At 41.0% G+C, this 24,155-nt stretch overlaps 2 protein-coding genes across 2 annotated transcripts in view; one reads left to right on the plus strand and one right to left on the minus strand.

Annotated features, from left to right (window-relative positions):
* Window positions 1–367: 367 nt before the first annotated feature.
* The window catches only part of LOC106651781 (disintegrin and metalloproteinase domain-containing protein 10), an 88,846-nt gene continuing 65,058 nt past the window's right edge, over window positions 368–24,155 (plus strand). The window contains exons 1-2 of the mRNA XM_023462668.1: window positions 368–466; window positions 9,829–9,982. Of these exons, the coding sequence (XP_023318436.1) occupies window positions 385–466; window positions 9,829–9,982 (236 nt within the window). The 5' untranslated portion in view covers window positions 368–384. The remainder of the gene's footprint in view (window positions 467–9,828; window positions 9,983–24,155) is intronic.
* LOC106651913 (zinc finger protein 85-like) lies at window positions 15,870–17,688 on the minus strand. The gene is made up of 3 exons (XM_014370609.2): window positions 17,500–17,688; window positions 17,332–17,437; window positions 15,870–17,267 (listed from the first exon to the last, which is right to left on the minus strand). The coding sequence occupies exons 1-3, from the start codon at window positions 17,523–17,525 to the stop codon at window positions 16,341–16,343; spliced, it is 1,059 nt and encodes a 352-aa protein (XP_014226095.1). The 5' UTR covers window positions 17,526–17,688; the 3' UTR covers window positions 15,870–16,340.

The following is a 24,155-nucleotide window of genomic DNA, read 5'->3' on the forward strand; positions in this document are numbered from 1 at the left end:
TGCGTTATCGCGGCAAAAGGAGACGAGTGAAACAACGACCTCAGCAAGTACAATTAGCTACAATCGCATAAAAGAGAGCCCCCTCCAGCATCGCCACACACACACATACACACACGTCCGAGTCAATTATCATTTTTCTTTTCGCCAAAGGCTGGGATGATATTGGAAGAGAAATCAGGAGGTGGCGGTGCAGCAGCAGCAGCAGAAGCAGTTAGAGTCAGTAGTAGTAGTTTGATATCGCCTTCGAAGGCGAAGGCGATCACAGAAGAGGAGGAGACGCCGACGACGAGGAAGGCGAAGACGATGCCGTTGGCCAGGCTTAGGTAGCAGCGTCGCCACCAGCAGCCATCCAGCAGCATCTCCTGCAGGTACCGCGCTACTACCATGCAGCCGGCCCTGACGCTACTCCTCGTCTGGCTTGCCCTCGTAGCAGGCCTGCCCCTGCAACCACCCAAGCCGCATTTGGGTAAGTTTATCTCGACGTATATTTAATTGTAATTATTTTGATGCGAAACTTTCGATGGATAAGTATGTGTATTTTTTTGACTTTCTACTTTTTTTTAGTGTTTTTAGATTTTTTATAAAATTTTATTGAAGTTTCAGCAGTTATCCTTAGACAGCTGCTTATTGGTTATAAAAATGAGTTATGTTTTTGAAGAAAAATTTAAGGATTATGACACCGTTACCATTTTTTTTTGTAGTATCAGGATTTATTGTAATTAAAGGTGTCATAATATATCACTGTCAATTTGTTGATACTGTCAACAGATGGAGCCTTGTAAACTCGCAAGTGGTAAAAAAATGTCCCATTAGTATATAATTAAGTGGAGCTTCTATTATTATTATAAATATCTGCTTACTAAACGTCTGTGTATTATAAATATATTTTTATTAATTTAAACGACTGACAACAGTTTTGTCATATTGTGATTAATAATTGTTGAACAATGGTATATTTAATCCAGGTTTTCAAGGTTTCGAAAATTTCTAGAATTATGTTAACTAGTCATTTTTACCTATTCAAGCGTTTGTTCTCTACGTACAATTCACAAAATAAAAGTACATATTGACCTTGAATAATCGAAGAAAAAACGGCTTTGACGCGCTCATATCCATCCGGCAGCTCGTGTCAAGGATTAATGCACTTATAAACGGGCCGCTACTGCTGCCGCTTACGTTTGTAGCAAATGCGCATCGAGGTGCCTATACAGCTTAGCGCGTAGGAAAAAAAATTCGAAATAGGCACAATATACGACGACGTGTCGCAAGTAAATAAAAATGCCTCGGTGCACACGCTCGAAATAGTCTCAAGCGCCTGCAAAATTCCTTCGTGTCTCTCTTTTTCTCTCTCTCTCTCTCTCCGAATGACGTCCGCGTGTTTAAAAGGAGACCTAATTGAGACGTATAATATGGTACGTCTAAAGATTTACGCGATCGCGACACTTACGGATAATACGTATAGTCAGACTATGACGGAACGAGTCTCGAGTCTCGCGTTTATGTGTGTGTATGTGTGTGAGTGAGTGAGTGTAGTGCAGTGCGCGTCGTTGTTGTTGTTGTCTCGAGATTCTAACGACAGGCACCTCTATTTCATTTGTCACGAGTTGAATTGGATTCCTTGATCTGACTGTGATTCATGAGGTGTGCGCGCACGGCGGCAGCCTTACCCCCGCGCGCAGATGTAATTTTTGCATCTCCGTTTTTTCTTTCTTCGTGTTGTCGTCTTATTCTTTTTTTTTTTTGCCTGCTTCATGCCGCATGCACCGACAGCCATGTAGAACGAAGCGGGAGATGCATCTCGACTTATTTCGCTCGGATGCTCGCTTTGTATTATAATATCGTGTATATAAGCTTTTTGTTTTCGTTCCGGAACATTTTTTATAAACAAAAACAAATGATACATCGCTCGCGGCGCACGAGTGATATTATCATTAGTATTAAAAGCAGAGGCCATTAACACAGTTCGATCGTTCAATTTTGATGCAATGCATAATTCGACTGCGGTGCGAGTAAATTATCGGCTTACTCGTATTGCACCTATTTTCCATTAATTGCATAAACGTTGGTATATTGGTGCGTAATATTTTTATTACGCGCGCGCGCGTTTGTGTTTGCTACTAAATACATAAACAATAATTGGCGCATTAACCATGTAGATTTGAATAAATCTTGACTGAACTGAAAAAAAATAATACAAAATCATTTCAAATGTAGTTTATTATATCGGATTAAAATTTTTTTTCAAGTTGCGATATTTGTTGAGTAATTTTAAGGCGATAGTGAAATAAATTGAGAAAGAAATCGTGGCCTTTAGTTAGATTTAAATCTTAAATTTTTCAAATGGAATGATAAGAAATGTAGTATTGCATCAATAATAAATGATTAACGATTATTTTTTAATCATATTGAAACTAATATTTTAGATGAATGACTAATGTACCAACGTTTCGTAAATTTTAATTAGCCTTAGCAGAGTACTAAATTCGTTGTTTAGTTTGCTACATTGATTTTAGTGCTATGAACTAATTACCATCTTTCACAAATAGACGAACTTGACCAGATGAGTCATGCTCTTGAGTAAAGTAACACTGCACTTTAAACCGCGATGAAGGCAGCTGCATTAGACTTTTTAGATAAATCATTACTAGCGAAGTGTGCGAAAGACTTAAAAATACGGTTTGTTGCAAACTGTTTGATTAATAGTCATTTTAATTTCAATTTGTTTTAGAAACTTGTTTTAACTTCTACTGAAAAATTATATTGTTCGAAATTAAACTTGTTATAGAATGAATTACATGGATCATAGATACAAATTAGTCTAACCGATAAACACGTATCCAGTTAAAATTTTGAGTAACCCAATCGTTCATGACGAATTTTGTAAGTGAAAACTTTTAACATTAAGATCGTTTCAATAATTACTGGAAAATTGCTTTGACCATCAAGTTTCTATCTGCATAATTTTGTACTAGTTTCGATTTTGATATTCTTATTTTTTTACATTCAATTACCGGCAGGGTTATAAAAAATGAATCCATAATTCCCAATTCTAATTTGATATGTGCTCACTGTCTCGTTTTGTCTTAGTTCGAGCAGTGACCATTAGATGGCATATTTCTTTCCGATAGAGAAAAGTCTTAGTTAAGGATTAACTATCGAGTATCGAGAATTCTTATAACACGCTTTCATAATTTTTATCCTTTTCTCAAAATTAAATAAACAGTTATAACTCGGATCTCTTTCATCCAATTATTCTCCGTGTATATATTTTAAAGGAAGCGCAATTAGGGCCGCGATGCACAGTTACGCGATTTGTCGACAAAATAAATCATGAGATTGAGTTCACAAATAAGAGAAAGAGAGAGAGAGAGAAGAAAAAAAGTGTCCAAGTGTGTTTTCACCCGCATTCGAGCGTAGCCGAGATTCAGTGTGTGCCCAGGCGATGCCGTTGCTGCTAATACTGCTGTGCACGGCCCACAAAACGACACATTGTATACAGGCTCGCGTACGTAGGTGTACACACAATATTTATCATCTAGCCTCCGTGAACACACATGTTTGGTACACTTATATATCGTACGGTACGGGTTGGCGGCAATTAGCTTTATTTCCGATTTATATGTAATATGGGACACGCGCGCTCGAGTACGAGGCAATCTCTCGCACGGCAGAGGCCAAGTTCTGCGTGCACCTAGAGCAGTGCAGCTAGTGTATACATATATATACAGTAGTGTGTCGTGTCGTGTCGTGCAACATATCGCAGCGCCATAGATCGCCTATTATATGCAGCAGCTCACGGTTCTCCGTAGCCTATATAAAATGCATTGCTGTTGCTGCTGCTGCGGCGACGTATGCCGCGCGCATGGTTGTTATCCCACGCGATATTTTTATACACATATGTATCGCTAATTCTCCTTGTAGCTCCTTTTTCTTTCGCCTTCGTTTGGTATATATATATGTATAGTAAAAGCCATGTAGATGTTAGAGTATACTCGCAGCTCGTAGCTCCGAGCTCGCGCGACTCCGTTAAAAAACGCGTGGGACGATCATCGTGTACACGTACTCGACCGAATTTTCAATGATCTAGAAATGTGTGCTTGTATCGTTGCAGTAGATTCGACTATCGTACGAATCGGCGACCGAATTCTTGCCAATTTTTGTTGTTGTTATTCACTAGTTTCTACCGCCTCGAGATAGTATTAGCATAGTTTTTCAGTCAAAATTAATTAAAACGGCTTTGATTCAACGACGCACTATCATACGAGTATATTTACATTTACAAGAACAACTATTTTAATTAAAAGTTTAATTATACAAAATATCAATAGATTTAATTAGCGGTTATCGAAGGTTATCCGCTACTATGACAACATTTTATTCCAACCATAAAACGTTCAATACAAACTGTCAAACTGTTGATGACCTGTTCAAGTAAAATTATTCATGTTAGACGAAACGATTTACGCATAAGTATTTTTGTAATTTTCAATGACTCAATGCATTATCTGATTGTATCCTTCTACTCAGGGATTTAAATGAAGTATTGTTGATGTTTGTAGTGGATAGCCTTCAATTTTATTAACACTAATACTTGTCACACGAAAGGTAACACAACAATTTTGAGTACTAATCATTTTCAAGCGTTATTAATTTTTTTTTCTTGCAATTTTGAACGAACAAATGAATTGTAAAAAAATCGTCTACCAAAGCAATTTCGTGAACATTCATGAGAATATCTCATAGTTGAACCGGTCAATCAGATATATTAAAAATGAAAATTTTCGTTGAAAAAAGTGTCATGCTCTCAAACGGATTTCGTCGTCACGTCGCGTCGAGGCTCTCGTCGTGATTTACACACATATATTACACGTCGCAGTACGAAAATCGCAACGAGAGTCGAGTAAGCAAATTCGCGCGCACGAGGGTCACTTTTTCTTGTCCTTCTCTTTCTTTCTGTCTCTCAATCTATCTCTCGTATAAATGCTGAGATGCTTACGTCCGCACCTTACAGGCCGTCTCTCGAGATTCAGTTATATACCTCGTGGTATATATAGCTATGTATGCTATGTGTATGCGTATAAGCCGGAGTTGCTAACTACTAGAGCGCGTCACCGATAACGGGAAACGCGTTGGCGTTTTTCTCGCCTCGATTGCGCTTCTATACATATATCGAGGCCTCTACATATACGCGAGACTCTACTTGGACTGGTGAGCATTATGTATGTGCACTCGCATGTATACGAATACTGTATATATACATGTTCGTAGCCGTTACGGTCTGTGGGTTGCTGCGAAAAGCCGAGACGTATACATACGATATGCGTATACGCCGAGTGCATATGTGTAGCAACATAATGGAACTAAGCGATGCGTCTAGCGAAAACCTGACGCGAAGATTCAGATTCTCTTTGATTCTATTTGTGTTCTTCTGCAGTGCCAGTTGATTGTCTTATTGGGAAAAATTAGACTAAAAATCGATCGATTTGTATGCGTGTGCTTAAATACTGGTATAATCTTGCAAGTTGATTACAGGCAAAAATTGTTAACTCTGCGTCGATATCTTTTCATATAACCTCGTCAATGGTAGGGAGATGGTAAAACAATTATTTATGGTGAAAGAATCTCAGACAAAAAATAGAAAGACGATTTCGCTTTGCTTAGCACTCCATAACATCCATTTTCGTAGCATCTTTTTCAGTATTTGCCTCATTATGTAAATCCATGTTTAGTCGGTGAAAACCAGCCCTGATTGCGTGAGGCTCTTTATTCTTAAAAATGTTTCTCATCGCTTGACTCGAAAGAACTTCCAATCTTTTCATATTTAAGAAATTTGCTGCCTTGATAAGTTCAAGTATAACTGCATAGCCAACCTGCAATATTATAAAAAAATTTTAAAATGTCGATGAAATCACAAATAGAGCACATAATTATTAAAAAAAAAAAATTGAAATTAAAACTTATAATTTGTTACTGCAGTGGTTATCTATATATATAAAGTAGAAACGACGTCTGTGTGTATCTTATGTTCTTAAAAACTACCCGTACTATCGTTTTAAAATTTTTACCATACATTTACTATACCACTGTGAAGGTTTCTACGATCTTAGATTACATTTTTCTTTTTTTGTTTTTGACTTTTGAATTTTTTTCGTTTTTTATCACTTCGCACACACTCACCTGCTCCCCCACTCTCATCGCACCCTCACACTCAATGCTCATCGCTCATCGCTTATTGGTGATATTCCACAATTTTTAAAAAAGTTAATCCAGAATTCTTCAGTTTAATCGTTAAAAGGCTTTGTTTAAATTTCCCTCTCAGTTGTTGTCGTGCGATGAACGTTGCTTACTTCAAATCTTCTGTCATTCCTAATTGTCCTACCCTCAAGCACTTTTTTAAACATATTCCTGAATGTCTTTTTGCATAAAAAGGCTAAAATATTATTTTGTTTTTATAAATATTCTCCTAGTCTTTGAAATTTAACGTGAGCGAAGCCACGACGGGTACCGCTAGTTTTCTATAAAATCAAGTCCTTAGATGTCAGTCGTACTTCATTTTTGAACTTTACTCCATGAATAAATTTACCGACGTTTTTTAAAGGAACAATGATAAAAATTTTGATCATATTATCAAAACTTTGTTCGAGTTTGAAGAAACAAACAATTCTTGCCGTTGCCCGTACGCGTTTTCACTTTAAATACGTCATATAATGACACTTGAGAATATGGGTATTGTTTTAGAGTACATTAGGATCGATACCATGAAAACTAAAACCCCGATGCTCTCAAGCATCGCACAGATTGATTCTGACGCATTTGAAGTAAAAACGCATACGGGTGGGTAGCGTCAAGAATTTTTCAACGCTTGTCGCAAACCCAAGGGAATTCTTGAAAATACGATCGAACTTTTTTTCTTCAGTAAAATTCTTGAGTAAAGCAAGCAAAATATGAATTTTCACTCTTTAGATTTTAAATTAAATTTTCAAGTTTTAATTGTTCACTACCTTAAAAAATTCAACATCGCAATCCCTCTTTGCTCTCGATATATTTTCCAGTGAGAACCGAGGCAGATCGGTAAGTTGACGTTTCAGAGGGGCTGCGTCATCGTTTGGTTTCTAATAACATCAACAGCTGATTCGGCGGCGCTGTCAATTTTTAGTTCGTTGTAAAAGTATTCAATTTTCGAAATTTTCAATTTTTCGACTTTTTTTATCGTTGCAATCGAAAGATGAGGCCCGTCCTTAAGAATCTAAAAAAATGTCTGGAGCGAAAGAGTACGTATCACTCAGCTCAGTCTCGCGCTCGCGCGGATAGAGCGGCGGCACCTATACAGACATATACAGCTGCTGTGTGCACGCGCGCGGGGTTCGCAGAAGTCGGGCTCATAATAGATATAATTATGTACCTGCCTGATACGCGTGCATGTGTGTACCTCTGCGTATACTTCGAAGCAGCGGCAGCCACGACCAGTTCGGCGCATATATATATATATCTCGAATCGAGCTTTGGTACGTCGAAGAGAAAAAAAACCGGTTTTTCTACGCGGAAGCGCGTAGCCCGATAAGCCTCGACAAGTTTTCCATTGATCCCCGCCTTTTTTGCCTCCCTGCGCCCGCCGCGCGTGTAATCATGGCTCGATGAAATTGTTTTTTTTTTGTTTTTTCTTCTTTACTTTGCAGAGCTTATGTTGTTACCGTACCTCGTACCCGCGCATGCCACACCCATGAAATTGAAATTCATGAATTGCGATTAAACTCGCAGCTGAGAGAAAAAGAGCGAGAGACAGTGGTCCATTGTCAATCGTGCGCGCGTACAACAATATCGGCAGCACAAATATTTTTAATTTAATTTTCTTTTTCATCGTAAAAAATCTCGAATCGATTGTGTACGCGCGTGTCACGCATGATTTACCGCGGGCTCTCGTGCGATGAAACATCATGTCGCGCTGCGCGTGATTTATGAAAGCGTTCGCTTAATTGTTTATTCAGGACATAATTGCTGTCGAAAAAGCGCAGCAGCTGCTGCATAATAAAGCTCTGGCTGATTTTTTTTATTTGCAATCACTCGCAACGAACTCGATTCATCGCGCGGCGCGTTTGAGAGACATTTATTTGGCGCGCGTAATCTCACGAGTGACATTTTAAACGGGCTTTTTGCGAGCTCGCGACGCTGGGCAAATAGTTCGCTGAGCTGTTAATTTAGTGAAATCGATGCAGCGAGCTTATCGTGTCGCGCCGCACGCAAACTTGCATCCCGAAAAACGTGCGACGACGACGATGAAAAGACGTCTATCGAGAGCTCTTCAACGGGGAAGTAAGGCATTTTCCCCCGGAGTGGTTCATTTATCACATTTAATTAAGGTTTTACAAAGCAATTCGCTCGTCGTCCTATGTGTACCGATGCAGTAGTAGCAGTAGCAGTCGATAAAGTGCATGGCAGTTTTGATGCGGGGCCAATGTATATAAGCGGACTTTTGCCTCGCTGCGAGCGAGTGAACCTGAAAAACTGATTTTATTGACTTTGACTCTTATATCGGAGAGAGCGATGGAGACTATTTGCGCGAAATTAATAGCTGACGAGCGAGCAGATTGCTTATTTAATTTTCTACTGCGCGAGCGTCGAGACTCGATATGCGCAGGGATACGGTTTTCATTCCTTACCTTTTTTTATTCCTCTCTTTTGCGCTTCAAATTAGTTTTCATCTCATTCTGTTCGGAGCGACGACGACGACGACGCTGTGATCCATCGGCGCTTTCTCTTCTTAAACGCAATGGAAAAGAGAATTACAAGCGCGCGCGCATGGAAACTTTATTTATGTGTCTTTCGTTGATGGTATACGTATTGCCGCGCGTGACGAGTTCGAGCGTTAAACTTCATCGCTTCCTTGCTCCGTATTATATATATAACGCTCGGGATGTATTTACATTCCGTACGTTATTATACAGCTGACTGTATATAGGACAATGCGATGCGCGAGTTTCGTCTTTAATGCCTTTGCTGCCACTGCTGCGCGTATTATACTTATACGTGTGCGTTTGCGCGCACTGCATCCCGCGAAAAGGATACCGCCGCGCGGCGCTGAAACTAGCTGGCTGCTGCTGCTGCTGCTGCTGCTGCTGCTGCTACGGTGCACACTTCATAGTTTAATTAAACTTTCTTTTAGCGAGATGCTAAAATTTGAGAGATGAGAAATCCGAGGCGCAACTTATGAAATATGAGAGCTGCACTCGCGGAAGAGTAGCAGCATCGGCATCGGTACGCGAGCATACAGCTCTGACAGGCATGGCGGGGTAAGAGAAGCGCAATTTCCCTTGCGCGCGCGCGCGAGAGCGAGAGAATGAAGAGAGAACGTCGAGATTATGTCGGCTGTCGTCTCTCGTTTCGCGACGAATCACCATCGCTCACCTGTTTGTGCTCAAGTTTAGATGTGTAATACTTGAAAAATTTGGAAATTGACGTGTTTTATCAACGTCGAGAGAGCGCGTATAGTGTAGTGGTACTGAAATCTTGCTTTGATTTATACAAGTATTTATACTTAGTCACTTGCAGATTTACAAATAAAGATACTCGCCATCTAGGGGCGAAAGCTTAAATTGATCGATATTTTTATGATTTATCGATTTTGATTTTCAGGACATTTAAGATGCATTTATAATATTTTTAACGCAATTGTAGCGGAAAAATCATAAAAATCCATTTTAAATAATCATTTTTGCGTCATTTGACTATTTTATAAACATTGAACATTTCAACCGGGTTATATTTCGCAAATTAATTAATAACAAATCTAAAGCAATAAATAACACCAGATATCTGTTTCTCAATTTGCAGGAATAATTCGCAACTCGTACGTGCGCAACTACGAACCGGCTTGGTACGATGCGGCCGTGCTGCGACGACATCGCGATCGAGTGCGTCGCGACGCCTCGTCCTCGTCTCAGGCCAGAGTCCAGCCGCTCATCCTGCGAGTTCGCGCCCTCGACAAGTAAGTACATCGCAACGATGATAAATACGCAAAGAAAAAAAAGAAATTAAAAAAGAAAAATGCAAAGTTAACCCTCATCGACACACGCACACACATACTCGTACTTTGCGTTTACATGTATATATACAGAACTTCATTATGCAGCGCGTTGTAAGTCGAATTGTCGACGTCCGACGAGGAACGGCCACACGGCTGCTGCCGCTGCGGCGGTGTGGAAGTTTGCTTATTGTTTTTGCTGGTGTTCGTTCGTGTCGTCGTGGCAGTCACAGCTGCAGCTGTGCAGCAGCAGCAGCAGCCGCGTGTAAATGAAAACTTTTGCCCAACTCATCATCAACTCCGCTGCTATACTGCCACTTCGAGGATGCTCTGTTCGAGCGCGCGCGCGAAAAAATTTAAATACTTGTTAGCTGGCTTATTTGCCTTGTTATCGAGGCGGTATTATGCGTAGTGACGGTAAATAAAATCACCGTGGCAATGAGATTCAATTTTTTTTTTGCTCTCCTTTACTTTTGCCGTTGTTTGGGTTTCGATCCAGAGCGAGAGCTAGCACGACGCGAAATTATGCTCGACGAGCTTTTCACGCTCCAGAATAAAAGTTAGAGAATAGCACGATGTTCGTTAAATTAGCCAATAAAAAACCGAAGTGTAATTCTCTGTTTTTTCTTTCCATTCCACGATAACCACGCAACAGCCAAAACGAACTTTCGTCACACGAACACGGTGCGTCACACGATTCGATTGTTTAGTTGCACTGTGTGCCCGTAGCTAGACCTACCATTGACGTATTGCGTTCATCCCCCTTGCGCTTGGTATACGCATTAATACACGCGTGCGTATAATATACAGACCGCATTATCGGGGTTGAATGGCATGTCGTGGCTGAGTCGCTCCTCTCCTAATGAATAACTAATTGACATTGTGCGCCTCGACGAGCGCGAGCCTCTGCGCGCATCAACGATTGTGATCGATTCGATTTTAATGAGCTGATCTACGTTGCCAATAATAGATTGGCATTTGGAAAACGCCGTAACACGTCGTTGACGCTAGTGTATGTACGAAGGCGCACGTACTACAGTACAACGCAATTTTCGCGTTGTATACGTATAACGATTGACTCACTCTCTCTCTCTCTCTCTCTAAATGGCAATGTCTATGTGTGTGTTCAGTGCGTGCATCGTACAAAGCTCACGATAATGACGTTGTCTCGGTGATGATACTCCGCTCACCCGCATATATATACATGCGTGTGTGTGCATTGCGATGAGCAATGCTAAGCATCTCTCTCTCGCAGCCTCAAAGCTCGAAATCAAGCCCTTCATTTAGCGAAACGGCTCATCAACGACTGCGTTACGGCTCGTTGTTGTATATGTATGTAAATGACGCACTACGCTGGCGTACATATATATACTTCGCGTAGAGGGACGCGCGACGCTGCGGCTGTAAATTTCGACTATATGAGCTTGCATAAAGCTAAATTCGAGAGTTCAAATATCTGCACTGGAATAGCTAAGAAAGTGCCATCACTGCTGCTGCTGCTGCTGTTGTTGATGTTACACAGCTGCTCCTGCTGCAAGCACGCAAATTCGTGCACGTGTATAGCACAGTATCCGTAGAAGCTAGTAATAGTAGTAGTATAATACTTGGCAGAACTGGCGAAAAGCTCGGTGCATACGTATGGCCTCGACGAACAAAGCACTTTTGGTGTGTGTGTTCCTTGCGCACTCGTGGTGGTCTTGCCGCGCGTAAAGCTCGGTACACTCCTCGTGTGCACGCGTGTGCCCTAGCGCCCATGGCACACATTGAACTGCAGATTACACACTTGCGCCTTGCGATATAGTCGCGAAGTACGCGTAAGTACAGTATACTGGCGGGCGCTTATGTATACGTTACAGCTCTCTCTCTCTCGAAAGCTCTCCGTACGTGTGTACAGATAGGCGGCGATGGCGGTACACGTGAAAGCTCGCAGATGCTACGGCGTGCACTCTGCAGGCGTGTTCTTACATGCGATGAGTTGGAGAGAGAGACAGCATATACGCGCGTACATACAGAGGAGAAGAAGCCCTTCCACAACTTCCGAATTTGTATATAGGGTAGACATTGTGTTCCGCTGCTGCGGAGCAACCGCAGCCTAGGCCTCGGCCCGCGTAAGTATCGCGAAACTCCACACCTGCTGCGAAGCTGCTGCAGCACAACCTTTATAACTCCCTACACACTCGCGCGCGCTCGCGATTTCCGACCTTTGTCCGCAGCAGAACTTGCGGGAGAGCGGAGAATCGAAACTTGGGACAGCTGTGTGCGGCTTAAACTCGAAACTTATAGCAATAGTAGTTGTACCCTATGGTAGTACAGTCTTCGCGAGGAAATCCAAACGATCGTGTGCAGCTCGCGCGTAAGTCGTACATTGACTCTCGAAGTGCCTCGGCGTGTATAATAATGTAATCTATAGTATTTATTCGTTGAGGCGTATTAATTGTTCCGGTATGCCGTATATATAATATAATCGAACGAAGTATGAATCGAGAGTAAAAAAGTGGGCTCTTGAAAAGTTTTACGTTTACAGAGCTTGCAGCGCAGGATACTGAATACATTTAAAAAAAAAAGTATACTCATCGTGAGCTTGTTGACATACTTTTTTCTTTATAATGCCAGGCCAGTTTTTCGAAGCGACGAGGGAGAAAAAAAATCACCGCAACTCTGTCTCTCTCTCTCTCTCTCCCTCTCGTTTAGTTCATCGCGCAGCTTTTTCATATATATTCATCGAAATCGCTCGAAAGCGCGCTCCTATATAAACATAGAAAAATGCAGCTGGTGCAGTTCCATATATAATACCTGCTGCTGCCGCCGCCGTCGTCGTTCTCGATTCACTCGTGCGATTGCCTCGCGATTACAAACCCTCGGAATTCGCTGCATATAATGGAGCTTTCAGCGCGCGCGCGCATTTAAGCTCTTAAACTATGCGCTGCTTCGGCTGCTGCGGGCCGCGTGCTGCACTTTCGCCCATCCTTTCGGAGCTGGGGCTTGCGCTTACGTGCAGCACACACACACACACACGCACGCACGCACGTATAAATCCGTCCAAGAGCCCGTATATTAATTCGCTAATTGAGTCGTTTCATTTTCAACGACGTCGACGACGACGACGACGACGAAGTGGCGGCGGCGGTACAGTGCTGCGCTGTTTCAAAGAAAAGAAGGAGGTCGAGTCGTGCGCACTTTGTGCAAAGTACCCGCGCGCGTGCTCCCCTACACACTCGTATTATATACTCTCTCGTCGTGTCTCTTGTGCGTTATACAGTGGCAGCTCCACTCTCGGGGACTACGCGCGTGTACGTCCGCGTATAGTAGTGACTGGGTGCCACCGGGCTTTGACAATAATCAACTAGCCTCTTTTTTTTCTCTGCCTGTTTTTTTTTGCCGTCCCCGAAAAGTCGACAAAAAAACGCGCGCGAGAGAGAGAGACAGACAAGAGCTCGACACAAAGTCAGCCAGTGCATCATGTGTAGTGCACTGGGGCTCGCAGGCGTACTATACATAGCTACATGGATATTACGTAACCCGGGCTGAGACACACGACGAGCGAAAGCTAGACTAGTAGTAAAAAAGTCTTTTTAACGAAAAGGTACCGCGGGGCAATTTGTGCATGGACCCTCTGAGAAAAATCGTCTAATAGACACGCGCATCTACGTCTATGCATGCCACACAGCTGTGACACAAGCGCGTACAACGTTTTTTGCCTCGTGCAGGTCGAGATCTGCATGTCTCGTGTGCTTGTGTGGCTCACGAGGCCGAGATATATATACGATGTGTGCGTGTCGTATGTGCGACTCGTAACTCGAGAGCCTTAGCGAAACTGACTGAGACGTAGTGGCAATTTTAACGTACGCGCTCAAAGCTCGAATTTTTTTACTAGGCTCTATCGAAGAAACGTTAGTTACATTGTCTCACTGACACACGGTAATATGTAATAAAAATTACTGCGTTTATGACCATTTTAAGAAACTTTACTGTACAGATACCCAATATTAATATGAGCGACGGGCATGACAAAAAAAAGTCCTTAACGAAAAATTACTACTAAAATTGATAAACCGCCGATAGATGGCGAACAAGTATTTTTAACAAAACTCGCAAGTGGCAACATAATTTTGAAATTAATATATATTTAAGTATTTTCACACAACTACTCTATTCTTTCAGGATAATTTTGGCAAGTCCATCGGACCTATCGAACATAGTGATTTTTGTTACTTAATCTTTCCTTCAAGTTCATAAGTGCATTCGAGCTTGCAGCTAGCTATATGATATATTTCGCGCTGCGCAAGATAAGCCAGTTCGTTTGCGCGACGTACGTGTCTTCTTTTACGTATTTTATATATATATCACGTCGAAGTGGTGTTCGAACTTTAGGACAAAACGAAAATAAAATGAGCAGCGAATTCGCGTCTATATGTATACGACGATAGAGCTTCGATTCGGCTCGCTCGTCTAACGATCAGAGGGCTGGATTTATTCTCGTGCTCTTTTTATACGTTAACGTTCCTATACACATCGGCCTGCCTCGGTCGAGCTGATCCCTTCGCAAGCGAGCGAGCTTAATGCAGAATCGAGGAACCGGCCAAGAGAGAGAGAGAGAGAGAGAGAGAGAGAGACATTCGAGCAATAAAATGTAAAGTAGAAAGAGAAAAAGGGAAAGAGAGAGAGACGAAGAGCGAGCAAGTTCGATTTTCTTGCTCGATCTTGCTGCAGGCGGCCCTTCGGCTGTACTTCTTTTTCGCGCATAAAACTATCTGGTGTCGCTGGGTGCTATATATATACGTACGAACGCACAGATCTCTCTTGCCCTCGAAGCGTATAATGGATGGATGAGTTAGATCGCGCGGGCGCGACCGAATCACGACGGTGTTTCGTCCTCTTTCGATTTCTTTTCTCTCGGCTGCGCCAGAGGAGCTGTCTCTTTTCTTCCTCGATGCCGTCTGTCTTGTCTCTCCCGGTTTTGTTCGTTTCGTATATTGTGTATATATCTGTTACAGCCGATTCTTCGTCGGATCAAATGGACCAACCAAAAAATTTCTGATCGGTGATAATGTATTAGCATAACGTTTCGTATACGAAACGAGAACCTACTGCAGCTTGAATTTTTCGAAAGCTATGAGATATTTATGAAAAAATTTCACGGTATATAGGCTTTGTTTTACCAAAATATAACTTACTCTGAAAAAAAATATTTGCAGTAGATCATATAATAGGGTAGGATTCTATCATCGAAAGAAATTCTGCTTACACAACAAAATTATTGGGATATATTTTGCTGCTGTATTATATTACTGTCAAAGCAGAATATCACTTGCTGGATCTACCGCTTAGATTTTTTTAGTGTAGCAAAATCCTTTCTTTGTTAATTTGTATTCTGGTGGTGTTACCATTACATTAAAGTTAAGTTTTCATAAATTGACAATAACTTTAATGCTTCTGAGTTCTGCACGATCGAACTTTACGGAGGTATTGCTATTAATTAATGGTTGGTTATATACAAGCTTTCTTAAAGGTTCATGCATGCATGATACAGTGGCGAATTCATATTCATGAATACAATACTTTCACATACGTACGAATTTAAATGTGCAGTGCGGGTATGTACTTACGGTACGTAGTTGATCAGGGTCGAATGATAATTGCAAAATAATATCTTTTCATTATCAGTAACAATGGCAGTTTCCCAATCTTCTGCGATTACAGAAATTATTTGCAGTGGTTATCAAGTGGTGTTAAGAGAATTATTTATTGCTTCAAGGTCAGAATTTTCTATTCGCATACCATTAGGGAGCATAAGGTATTGGTAATTTATAAAGTTTTTATTTCAATTAATGTAAATCAGGAAAGTGGAAAGTTACAATAAAATTAATAACAATTTGGAATCCATTATTGATATTTACAAAACTACAGGATATGTAGGCGAATGATTTTCTAAAATTACGTATCATAATAATGTAAGTGTAGAAAACTTCATTGGATTCAAATTTACCGTAACAAATTTTGAGCTTCTATATGGTTTGTTTTGATTATGCACAGCGTTCACGTGACGTTTGTAATGATATTCGTGTCCAAATGATTTGTGAGAAATCTTACTCTCAAAGGATTTGATTGTGTACAGACTTCATGTGACCTTTTAGAGTATCTTTGCGACTATTAAATTTTTGACATAAATCATATTTGAAGGGTTTACTACGATCATGTACTGCAGTTATGTGAATGTTGAAGGGACCTTTTTTGTCTAAATGATCTGTGACAAATTTAGCATTCGAAAGGTTTGATACGATCATGTACTGTAGTAATGTGGATTTTGAGTTGACCATAAAATTCAAATGATTTGTGACATATCGCACACTCTAAAGGATTTCCCGCGTTCATGTACTGCATTAAAGTGTTTTTTGAGGCTACTTTTCTGTCCAAATGATTTGTGACAAATTTCACATTCGAAAGGTTTGATTTTATTATGTACTGTATTAACATGAACTTTGACGTAATATTTGTGTCTAAATGATTTGTTACAAATCTCACACTCGAAAGGTTTGCTACGTTCATGTACTCCATTAATGTGAGTTTTGAGGGAACCTTTTTGTCCAAATGATTTGTGACAAATCTCACATTCGAAGGTTTTGCTGTGATCGTGAACTGTATGTACGTGAGTATTAAGATTACCTTTTAGCCCAAATGATTTGTGACAGATGTCACACTCGAAAGGTTTGCTACGATAATGTACAGTAATTACGTGAGATTTAAGCGTATCTATTAGTCCAAATGATTTATGACAAATGTCACACTCGACGGGTTTGCTCTGTTTATGTACCAACAACATGTGTCTTTTAAGTATATACTGAACTCCGAATGCCTTATGACATATCGCACACTTAAAGGGTTTGATATGTGCTGCGTTGACGTGAAATTTTAGTCGACTTTGGAATTTAAATGATTTGTGACAAACTTCACATTTTAACGGTTTGCTACGATCTTGTAATACATCAACATGATCTTCAAGTTTAGTCTGGCTACCTAATAAATCACTGTAAGTTTGAGTCTGATATGTTCCTACAATTTCGTGTTTCTTATGATAAGTTTGAATTTGGTTTTCTATTTTCACAACTAGTGGATTACTTGGATCTTCAGTTTTGCAGGTTTTTGTCGAAAAAGATTTCGGTTCAGATTTAACATCTTTGCATTCAAATTCTACGAATATTTTTTGTTCCAACTTTTCTTGCAATTCCTTAACCTCACCCGTGTGATTTGCCTATAATTAAAATTGTATAATGGATATTGTAAAGACAAAATATAATTCAAATCATTAAACTCACTGATGATTCAAATGTTTTAAAGGTTTTGATTTTACAAGAGTTCATCGAATAAAAATTGAAATCATCGTCTGCTTCCGGCCAAGTAACATTAGATTCTTGTTTTACCCTGAGGAATAATAAAGTTTGATGAAACGATAGCTTCAAAAAATGGGTATAAAAATGTAATACCTAATTATGTCCTCTTTACTTTCCATCACTCGTTTTATTATATGAAATCACAGTGAATTTTCAAGATTGGCACTGAGAAAATATTCGAGGTTATACGCTTCGAATAGCCAACGCTATATCTTATATTCGCTTTCACAGATATTATTTGTAAACACTTGCTTACTGCAGGAATTTAGCTCTTTGCTAGCAACCAAACGCTCCGAGACCCGAGTCGATATAATTAGCGAGAAGACCCCACGAAAGCGTAATAGCTCCTTGGCTCCTTACCCCCTCTACCTTAGACCGAATGCACGTCAGAGGGACTCACATGACATTGAAAGTATACATCGAAATGGTAATGAAAATATCATTTAGAAACTTGCACCAATGCAAGGCAGGCTTATAAAAACGTGCTATAATTAGAAATGAAGTTCAATTAACCATGTACTGCAAGCGGTGGTAAAGTAACTACGGCAGTAGCACGAGTAATTTTACAAAATATTAGAAAATTATAATGCTTACAAATTTGTGATGCACAGAGAGAGAGAGAGAGAGAGAGAGTTGAAAGATATAGTAGCGAACGAAATGATATCAAATTCACTCTCACTGCGATACACGTGTATCGGTCGCAATTATCGAGTTAAAACGAAGCTCTGCTAATACCGAAAATTGAATCTTCGGGTAATTGGGAAGATCGTCGACGAGCAGAAGGGTCTTTGCCTCGCACAGAGCCCGCGCTGATATCGGCAAGCTCACTCGGAGTTTCTCGACTCGATCGAGGTGCCATGCCAACACGAGCAGAGCAGCCTTTACACTTTCGATGTCCAATAAGCGCTCGATTGTCTTTTTTACGCTCTCTCCCTCGCGTCCGCCTTTTTGTCTCTCTCTCTCTCTCTCTCTCAAGGATCCTGCTTCGTTTCTTCATTCGTGCGTTTGCAACCTTTAATATAAGATGAAAATCCTACGTCGATTCGAACGCAATGTCATCGCAGGTTTGCGTTGAAATTCGAGTGTCATACTTATCACGCTCTACTTTTTATGTATGACATCGAGTCCTCGAGCTAATTTCTGGTACATGAGATCTCGTCCACCAGCTGTTGAACTTGCGACGAGCCGCCGCGCTTATATTCGTTAGAATTTAGTCGTCCACTTCTTCGTTATAATATCCGTCTCTCTCTCTCTTTCTCTGCGCCAAGAAGCCAGGAGAAAAGCGGATGAGCTCGAGAGGCAAATTATATACACTCTTGGGTCAACGATGTTGACGTCACAGTAGAGTGAGGGAGAGAGAGAGAGAGAGAGAGATGAGCGGCGCAGCACGCGTTTAAAATGAGAAAATCGAGTAAAGAAAAAACGGACTCGACGTTGCCTATATAGCTTATATATATAGCTAGCGCAGCACGCGGAGGTGATAAGCGCGCGCGAAAATGTGGCGCGCAGTCAGCTGCCAGGAGAGACTCGCTTGTTCCTCGTGCTCGTAGTCCTAGATATAGCTGCTGCTGTTGAGAGAGCGAGAGCGAGAGAAGTCGACGGCCGAGATTTATAATATAATGTGAGCTCGCGCGCGAAATCTCAGCCGACTTTGCATTTTAAGGCAAAAACGTACGTATATATACAGCCATGAGTTTGAATTCATATAAGTGTGTGCTGTGCTGCGTGTACGTGTGCGCGCGCGCGCGTTAGCACTCGAGCGGAGCTCGAGCTAGCTCGAGATAATTAGCTTTGTTGAATGCTGCAACATAATTACTCGGCCAGATTCAGACGTCATTTGCAACAGGCCGTGATACATGGCTATAATGCGCGAGCGAAAGAGCGAGAGGGAGCGAGAGAACTCGGCGTATAGCAGTATATATAAGCGTTTCGCTTGCTTAATGCGTGCATAGTTTATTCAATTCCTCGCATATGCGTCGCCGCACGCTGCGTCGAGCTGCCAGTTTTCCTCCGTCGTCTCTTCTTCAGCAGCAGCAGCAGCAGCAGTGGCCGCGTGACGTTCTTCGAACTATGTAATATGTCACTTTTACCCGTTTTGTGCAGTTGCACAGAGGAGCTTTATGTATATGTAATGTATAAAATACCATTGTAGCATAAGTGTGTATATGCTAGTCCAAATGACACGAGTGAACGCGACCTTCTATACTCTACTCGGGATCCGCGCAGCTGCAACGAAGCAAAGCCGCTCATTATTTTACAATTAAAACGTTAAAAGGGATCCCTCCAGAAAAGAGAGACGAGAGAAAGAAAATGGGAAAATTATTACGATAACGATGAGGATTGTCGCGATGGTGCTGGTATAGTACTGCACTCGCTCGTGGCACATAATATCTTCTTCTCCCTTCAGCCGTATACGTAGACGCGCGTGTGCAAATGGCACCCGATGAAACGCGTCCGCGTACATACACGCGCCTTTAGTTCCGTATAATAGCTCGAGCTTGCGTGTCCGTGTGTGGGTGTGTGTGTGTGTCTGCATGTATACGAAAGAGCGTTGTCAAAGGCGAGCTTTTGCCAAAGCTATGTAACATTCAACTGTAGACCGCAGAGTGCGTTTATTCGAGAACGCGAGAGAGAGAGAGAGAGAGAGAAAGGCCACTGTGGCACGCTTGCAGCGGCTACATCCTGCGCACGACTCTCTGCTCCTGTCGTTGACTATACATATAGCTATGACAAAATGAACAAATAAAAATTGAAAAAGAGAAGAGGCTCGCTTGCCCTCTGGTGGGTGGGTGGGTGTGTGCGAGTGCGCAGTTGTGAAAAAAAAAACAAGAAAAAAAATAAAGCGAGCACATAAGAAAGCTCGGTTGGTGTACGCGCGCGCGCGAGCAAAGGTATTATTCCATCCACGAGTAAAAACATTGAATTATGCACAGACGAGCGCTACGTTAAACGCGCGTTTCTCTACCTTCAGCGAGAAAGAGAGAGAAAATTGCGAGCAAAGGGCGGCTAGTAGTAGTACGTATACGTACACGTGCACGTTGTGCACCGCTGCTGCAGCAGCAGCTCGTTATAATCTTTACGCGCGCGTTTTCCTCGAAGCTGCGAGTCGACGCGCCGAGCAGTCCGTTGCAACGGCTCACAGACTATTTGGGGGCTCTCTCTCGGAGCCGCAGAACAAGCGCGTAATATATAATGTAAAATGTATGCACGCATGCACAAACACCAACTATGCGGACGACTATATATGTGTTTGTGTAGCCCCGATTACACGAACTTGGCCCCGGAGGGCGTCGTTTCTAAGCTCGTATACGGCAAATTCGTAGACGAGAGGGCACTAAACCGTGCCTGGAAGTATTTACATTGTTTTCTGACGGACTCTACCGAGTCAATATGAGCATGCGAGCATTTTTGGGTTTTGCGAGCGCCGAGGCATATACTTATTATTTAGTTTTATGTGCGCTAATTTGATTTTACGATAATATACGGAGCTGCGTATTATGTGTGCCTCTTCTACACCCCCGCGAGGCATCGAGAAGATACGCCGAGAAGAATATTTTTGTCGATTCGAGACAAATATTTTCATAATTAACGCGTACGTGCCGAGCTTCGCGAGAAGGAGCTGAGCTCTGTTGTTTCGCGTGGAAAAATTTTCAGCTATTTTCGCGCGCGACAGTAGCCACGGGGATCGGTGTATGCCGAAGCGTCGAGATAAAAATGAAAAAGTTTTCCATTTTTTGTTTGCTCTGTTCTCCGCGCACGCACAGCACTGCTGCACGAGAAGGGGTATCATCGTGCGCGCAGCACACCTTTTGAGAAAATATTCAGTTTCAATTGCAGTGTCAATATACTTTTTCATTTTTACACCGATCTCTCTCTCTCGCCTAGCTTCGACGTTTTTACCCCTGGAATCACGTACGCGCGCGAATATATACGTATGTATACGTGAAAGGTATATCATGACGAGCAGCTGGCGTGCACGCGTATAGAGAGAGATTCCCAGCTTTTATTTCGACGCGTGTATCGCTGCGCGCGATATATTCATCGCGGAGCGCAAAATGTATACGATGGATAGAGGAAAGAGAAAGATTTCACAATTTTACATAATATTTCATTGTGTGCCAGAGACTCAACGGGATCTTTGGCTCTGGACAGAGAATCGAAATTGACGCATAAAAAAATTTTTGAAATTTGAGAGGGTTGTATGCGGTGGCTGCTGCTGCTGCTGCATCCACAGGCGTTGTCCAGCGACTCAGCTTAGCGAGTGATATTTGATTTGTGTTTTTTGCGTGCCTGGACGTATCAAGCCCATCCTGTGCCCTTTTACACGGCATCGCGGTAGGCCGGACTATTGTTGCAGCCAAATTTACCAAGCTCATGCATGTTTGAAATTAACTCGGGCCAGGAAAATTGAACGAAAATTTTGACGTATTTAATTTTCGAGCCAGTTAGACACGCGAATCGGGATGGAGCAGTCGAGCGGGAATGATTGTAAAAGACAAATAGCTTTCGATGCCTTTGAAGATGAACCTCCGGAGAACAAAGCGCGTCATGTATGTTCTCTATTTTTTATCATTTTTTTTTTGGCTTTGTTTTGTCTAGCTCTGCAATTCCACCGTACCACTGCAATTCAATTGGTTAACAAGTATTTATCATTCGGACAATGTTTCGACAAAGAAAAAGACACGCTTCGAATTTTGTTGGATCTAATTTTTTTTTGCAATCCCTTGCGATTTTTTTGTTTTTCAATCTAACGCTCTGAGAGCAGGAGAAACTCTCTTTTCCATTAATACAAGCTTTCATCTGGAACGATATATTTTCCTGCATTTATCAAATTTACGAATTTCAATCAAAGTGGAAACAAATGTTCAATCGATTGTCATTCTAAAAATAGCGAGTGCAAATCAGCCAAGTCTCGAGATTATATCGATCATCGTGGACGATTTGTCACGCGCGTGTCGAGCTTTCACAGTGTACATACATATACCATTTCTGGAAGCGATCGTTCGGTATACGAGCCAATTTTATTCACGCGCGCTGAGCTTTTAACTGCTGCAGACACACGACTGCCGACTTTACTGCGCGTGCATATATTATGCGCCGAAGACATCGATAATTCCCAAGCACTCGAGTGCACAGCTTCGTATTGGGAAAAGTATTACGAGCAGGTCCGCGAGATAAAATTAATGGAAAAAAAGTGTACAAGATGTAAACTGTGCGAATCCGTTCCTCGGCTAGGATGTATGTGCAGTGCATATTATAATCCAGCAGCAGCAGCAGTAGTACTCGTCTACTGCACATCTATCTATATATAAACGTGTATATATAAGGACGATTCGACTGGCTGTATAGTAGGTTTGCGTAATGCTCGAAAAGCTGCACGTTAAAACTGTATGTATGATCTACACTGTTGGACTCGAGCGAGCGTACATAATGCCGAGCCAATGTGCAAGGATACACGGCACGTACGAAATTATATATACGATAACGTACAGCGTTGATGCCGCGAGGATGAGTAGCGTATGATATAAGCAGAGGTCATTCGTATGGTAGACTATTATATAGGTAGGAGAGCGTGAGACGATTGCGTTGCTGTATATAGATCCGAGTCGGTTTACACATATAATGTGTATGTGTGTGTGTGTGTTTATATTTGACCAAGCTCTGAACTTGCCTGTTCCTCTCAAAGCGTAATACACGTCGCTTTTCTTTCGTAAAATGCAAACGGTTTGTATGTATTAGCAGACTGGTTCTTATATTCCAGAGTGAATTTAAATCTTCACTCGAGACTAGATGCTGTTTTTAGGATCTTTGGATCTAAGAAGTAAAAAATGATTAGTCAATGGATTGGATACTTGTTGATTGATGTTTTAGATTGTGGATCATTTATTAATAATATTTGTGCGTGTGATACTGTTTATAATATTGCATTATTGTAAAGAATTATTTGTTCATGTTGTTATACAAAATCACAGTTGCAGTTAACTGTTTGAATAAAAAAATTTAAGATAATGAATAATGATTTTTTAATGAGAACATTATAACGCAATGCGCGATCGGGCATAGTTAATATCACATGTTTAATAACTTATAAATAAGTTTGGATTCCGGCAAAGTATTGTATTATTTTCATGATTTTATATTAGCAACAACAGAACTTCAATATCAACGTGACCGATTCATTGTAAAGTTTTACGATTCGAGTATAACAAGTATTAAAACATCAAAATAATCGTCAAAGATGTACTTACAATTATTAGCTACAGTTACAACAATTACGAAGATAATTCAATAAAATATTAAAATATCGAAATAATCGTCAAAGATTTATTGTGTGCATATTGTTTACCCATTAACCATGTAAAAATTCTTAGTCAATGGTTAATCTTCTATTACTACAATAATACTTTCGTACATGTGCATTCAGACTTTCAGTACGAAATATCACTTTGCGTGCCCAGAGCTTTTTGGCTACCAAGTGTTGTCACGACATCTATTTAAATCAAATCTATAATCATATCATATCTAGCTATTCAGATAGAAATTCAGATTTTGCTCATAATTTTATATGACTGATAACTGACATTTACTCATATTTAACTATAACCTTTGATTAATTCGCTGCATAAAATATAATTTATTTAAAATTTGGATAGTATTTGATAAAAATTACATGAATCGTTTGAAAATGTATATTTTCTAGTATTTTAGAAATTCAGATTTTGCTCATAATTTTATATGACTGATAACTG

Source organism: Trichogramma pretiosum, unplaced genomic scaffold, assembly GCF_000599845.2.
Source record: "Trichogramma pretiosum strain Unisexual culture from Peru unplaced genomic scaffold, Tpre_2.0 scaffold11, whole genome shotgun sequence".
Lineage (NCBI taxonomy): Eukaryota > Metazoa > Arthropoda > Insecta > Hymenoptera > Trichogrammatidae > Trichogramma > Trichogramma pretiosum.

Excerpts from the sequence above, each read along its gene's own strand:
- LOC106651913 (XM_014370609.2), bottom strand. The coding sequence starts at position 17,525 with ATGGAAAGTAAAGAGGACATAATTAG. Across the intron at positions 17,438-17,499 it reads AGTAAAGAGGACATAATTAG|GGTAAAACAAGAATCTAATG; the intron begins GTATTACATTTT and ends ATTATTCCTCAG. Across the intron at positions 17,268-17,331 it reads TTAAAACATTTGAATCATCA|GCAAATCACACGGGTGAGGT; the intron begins GTGAGTTTAATG and ends TTTTAATTATAG.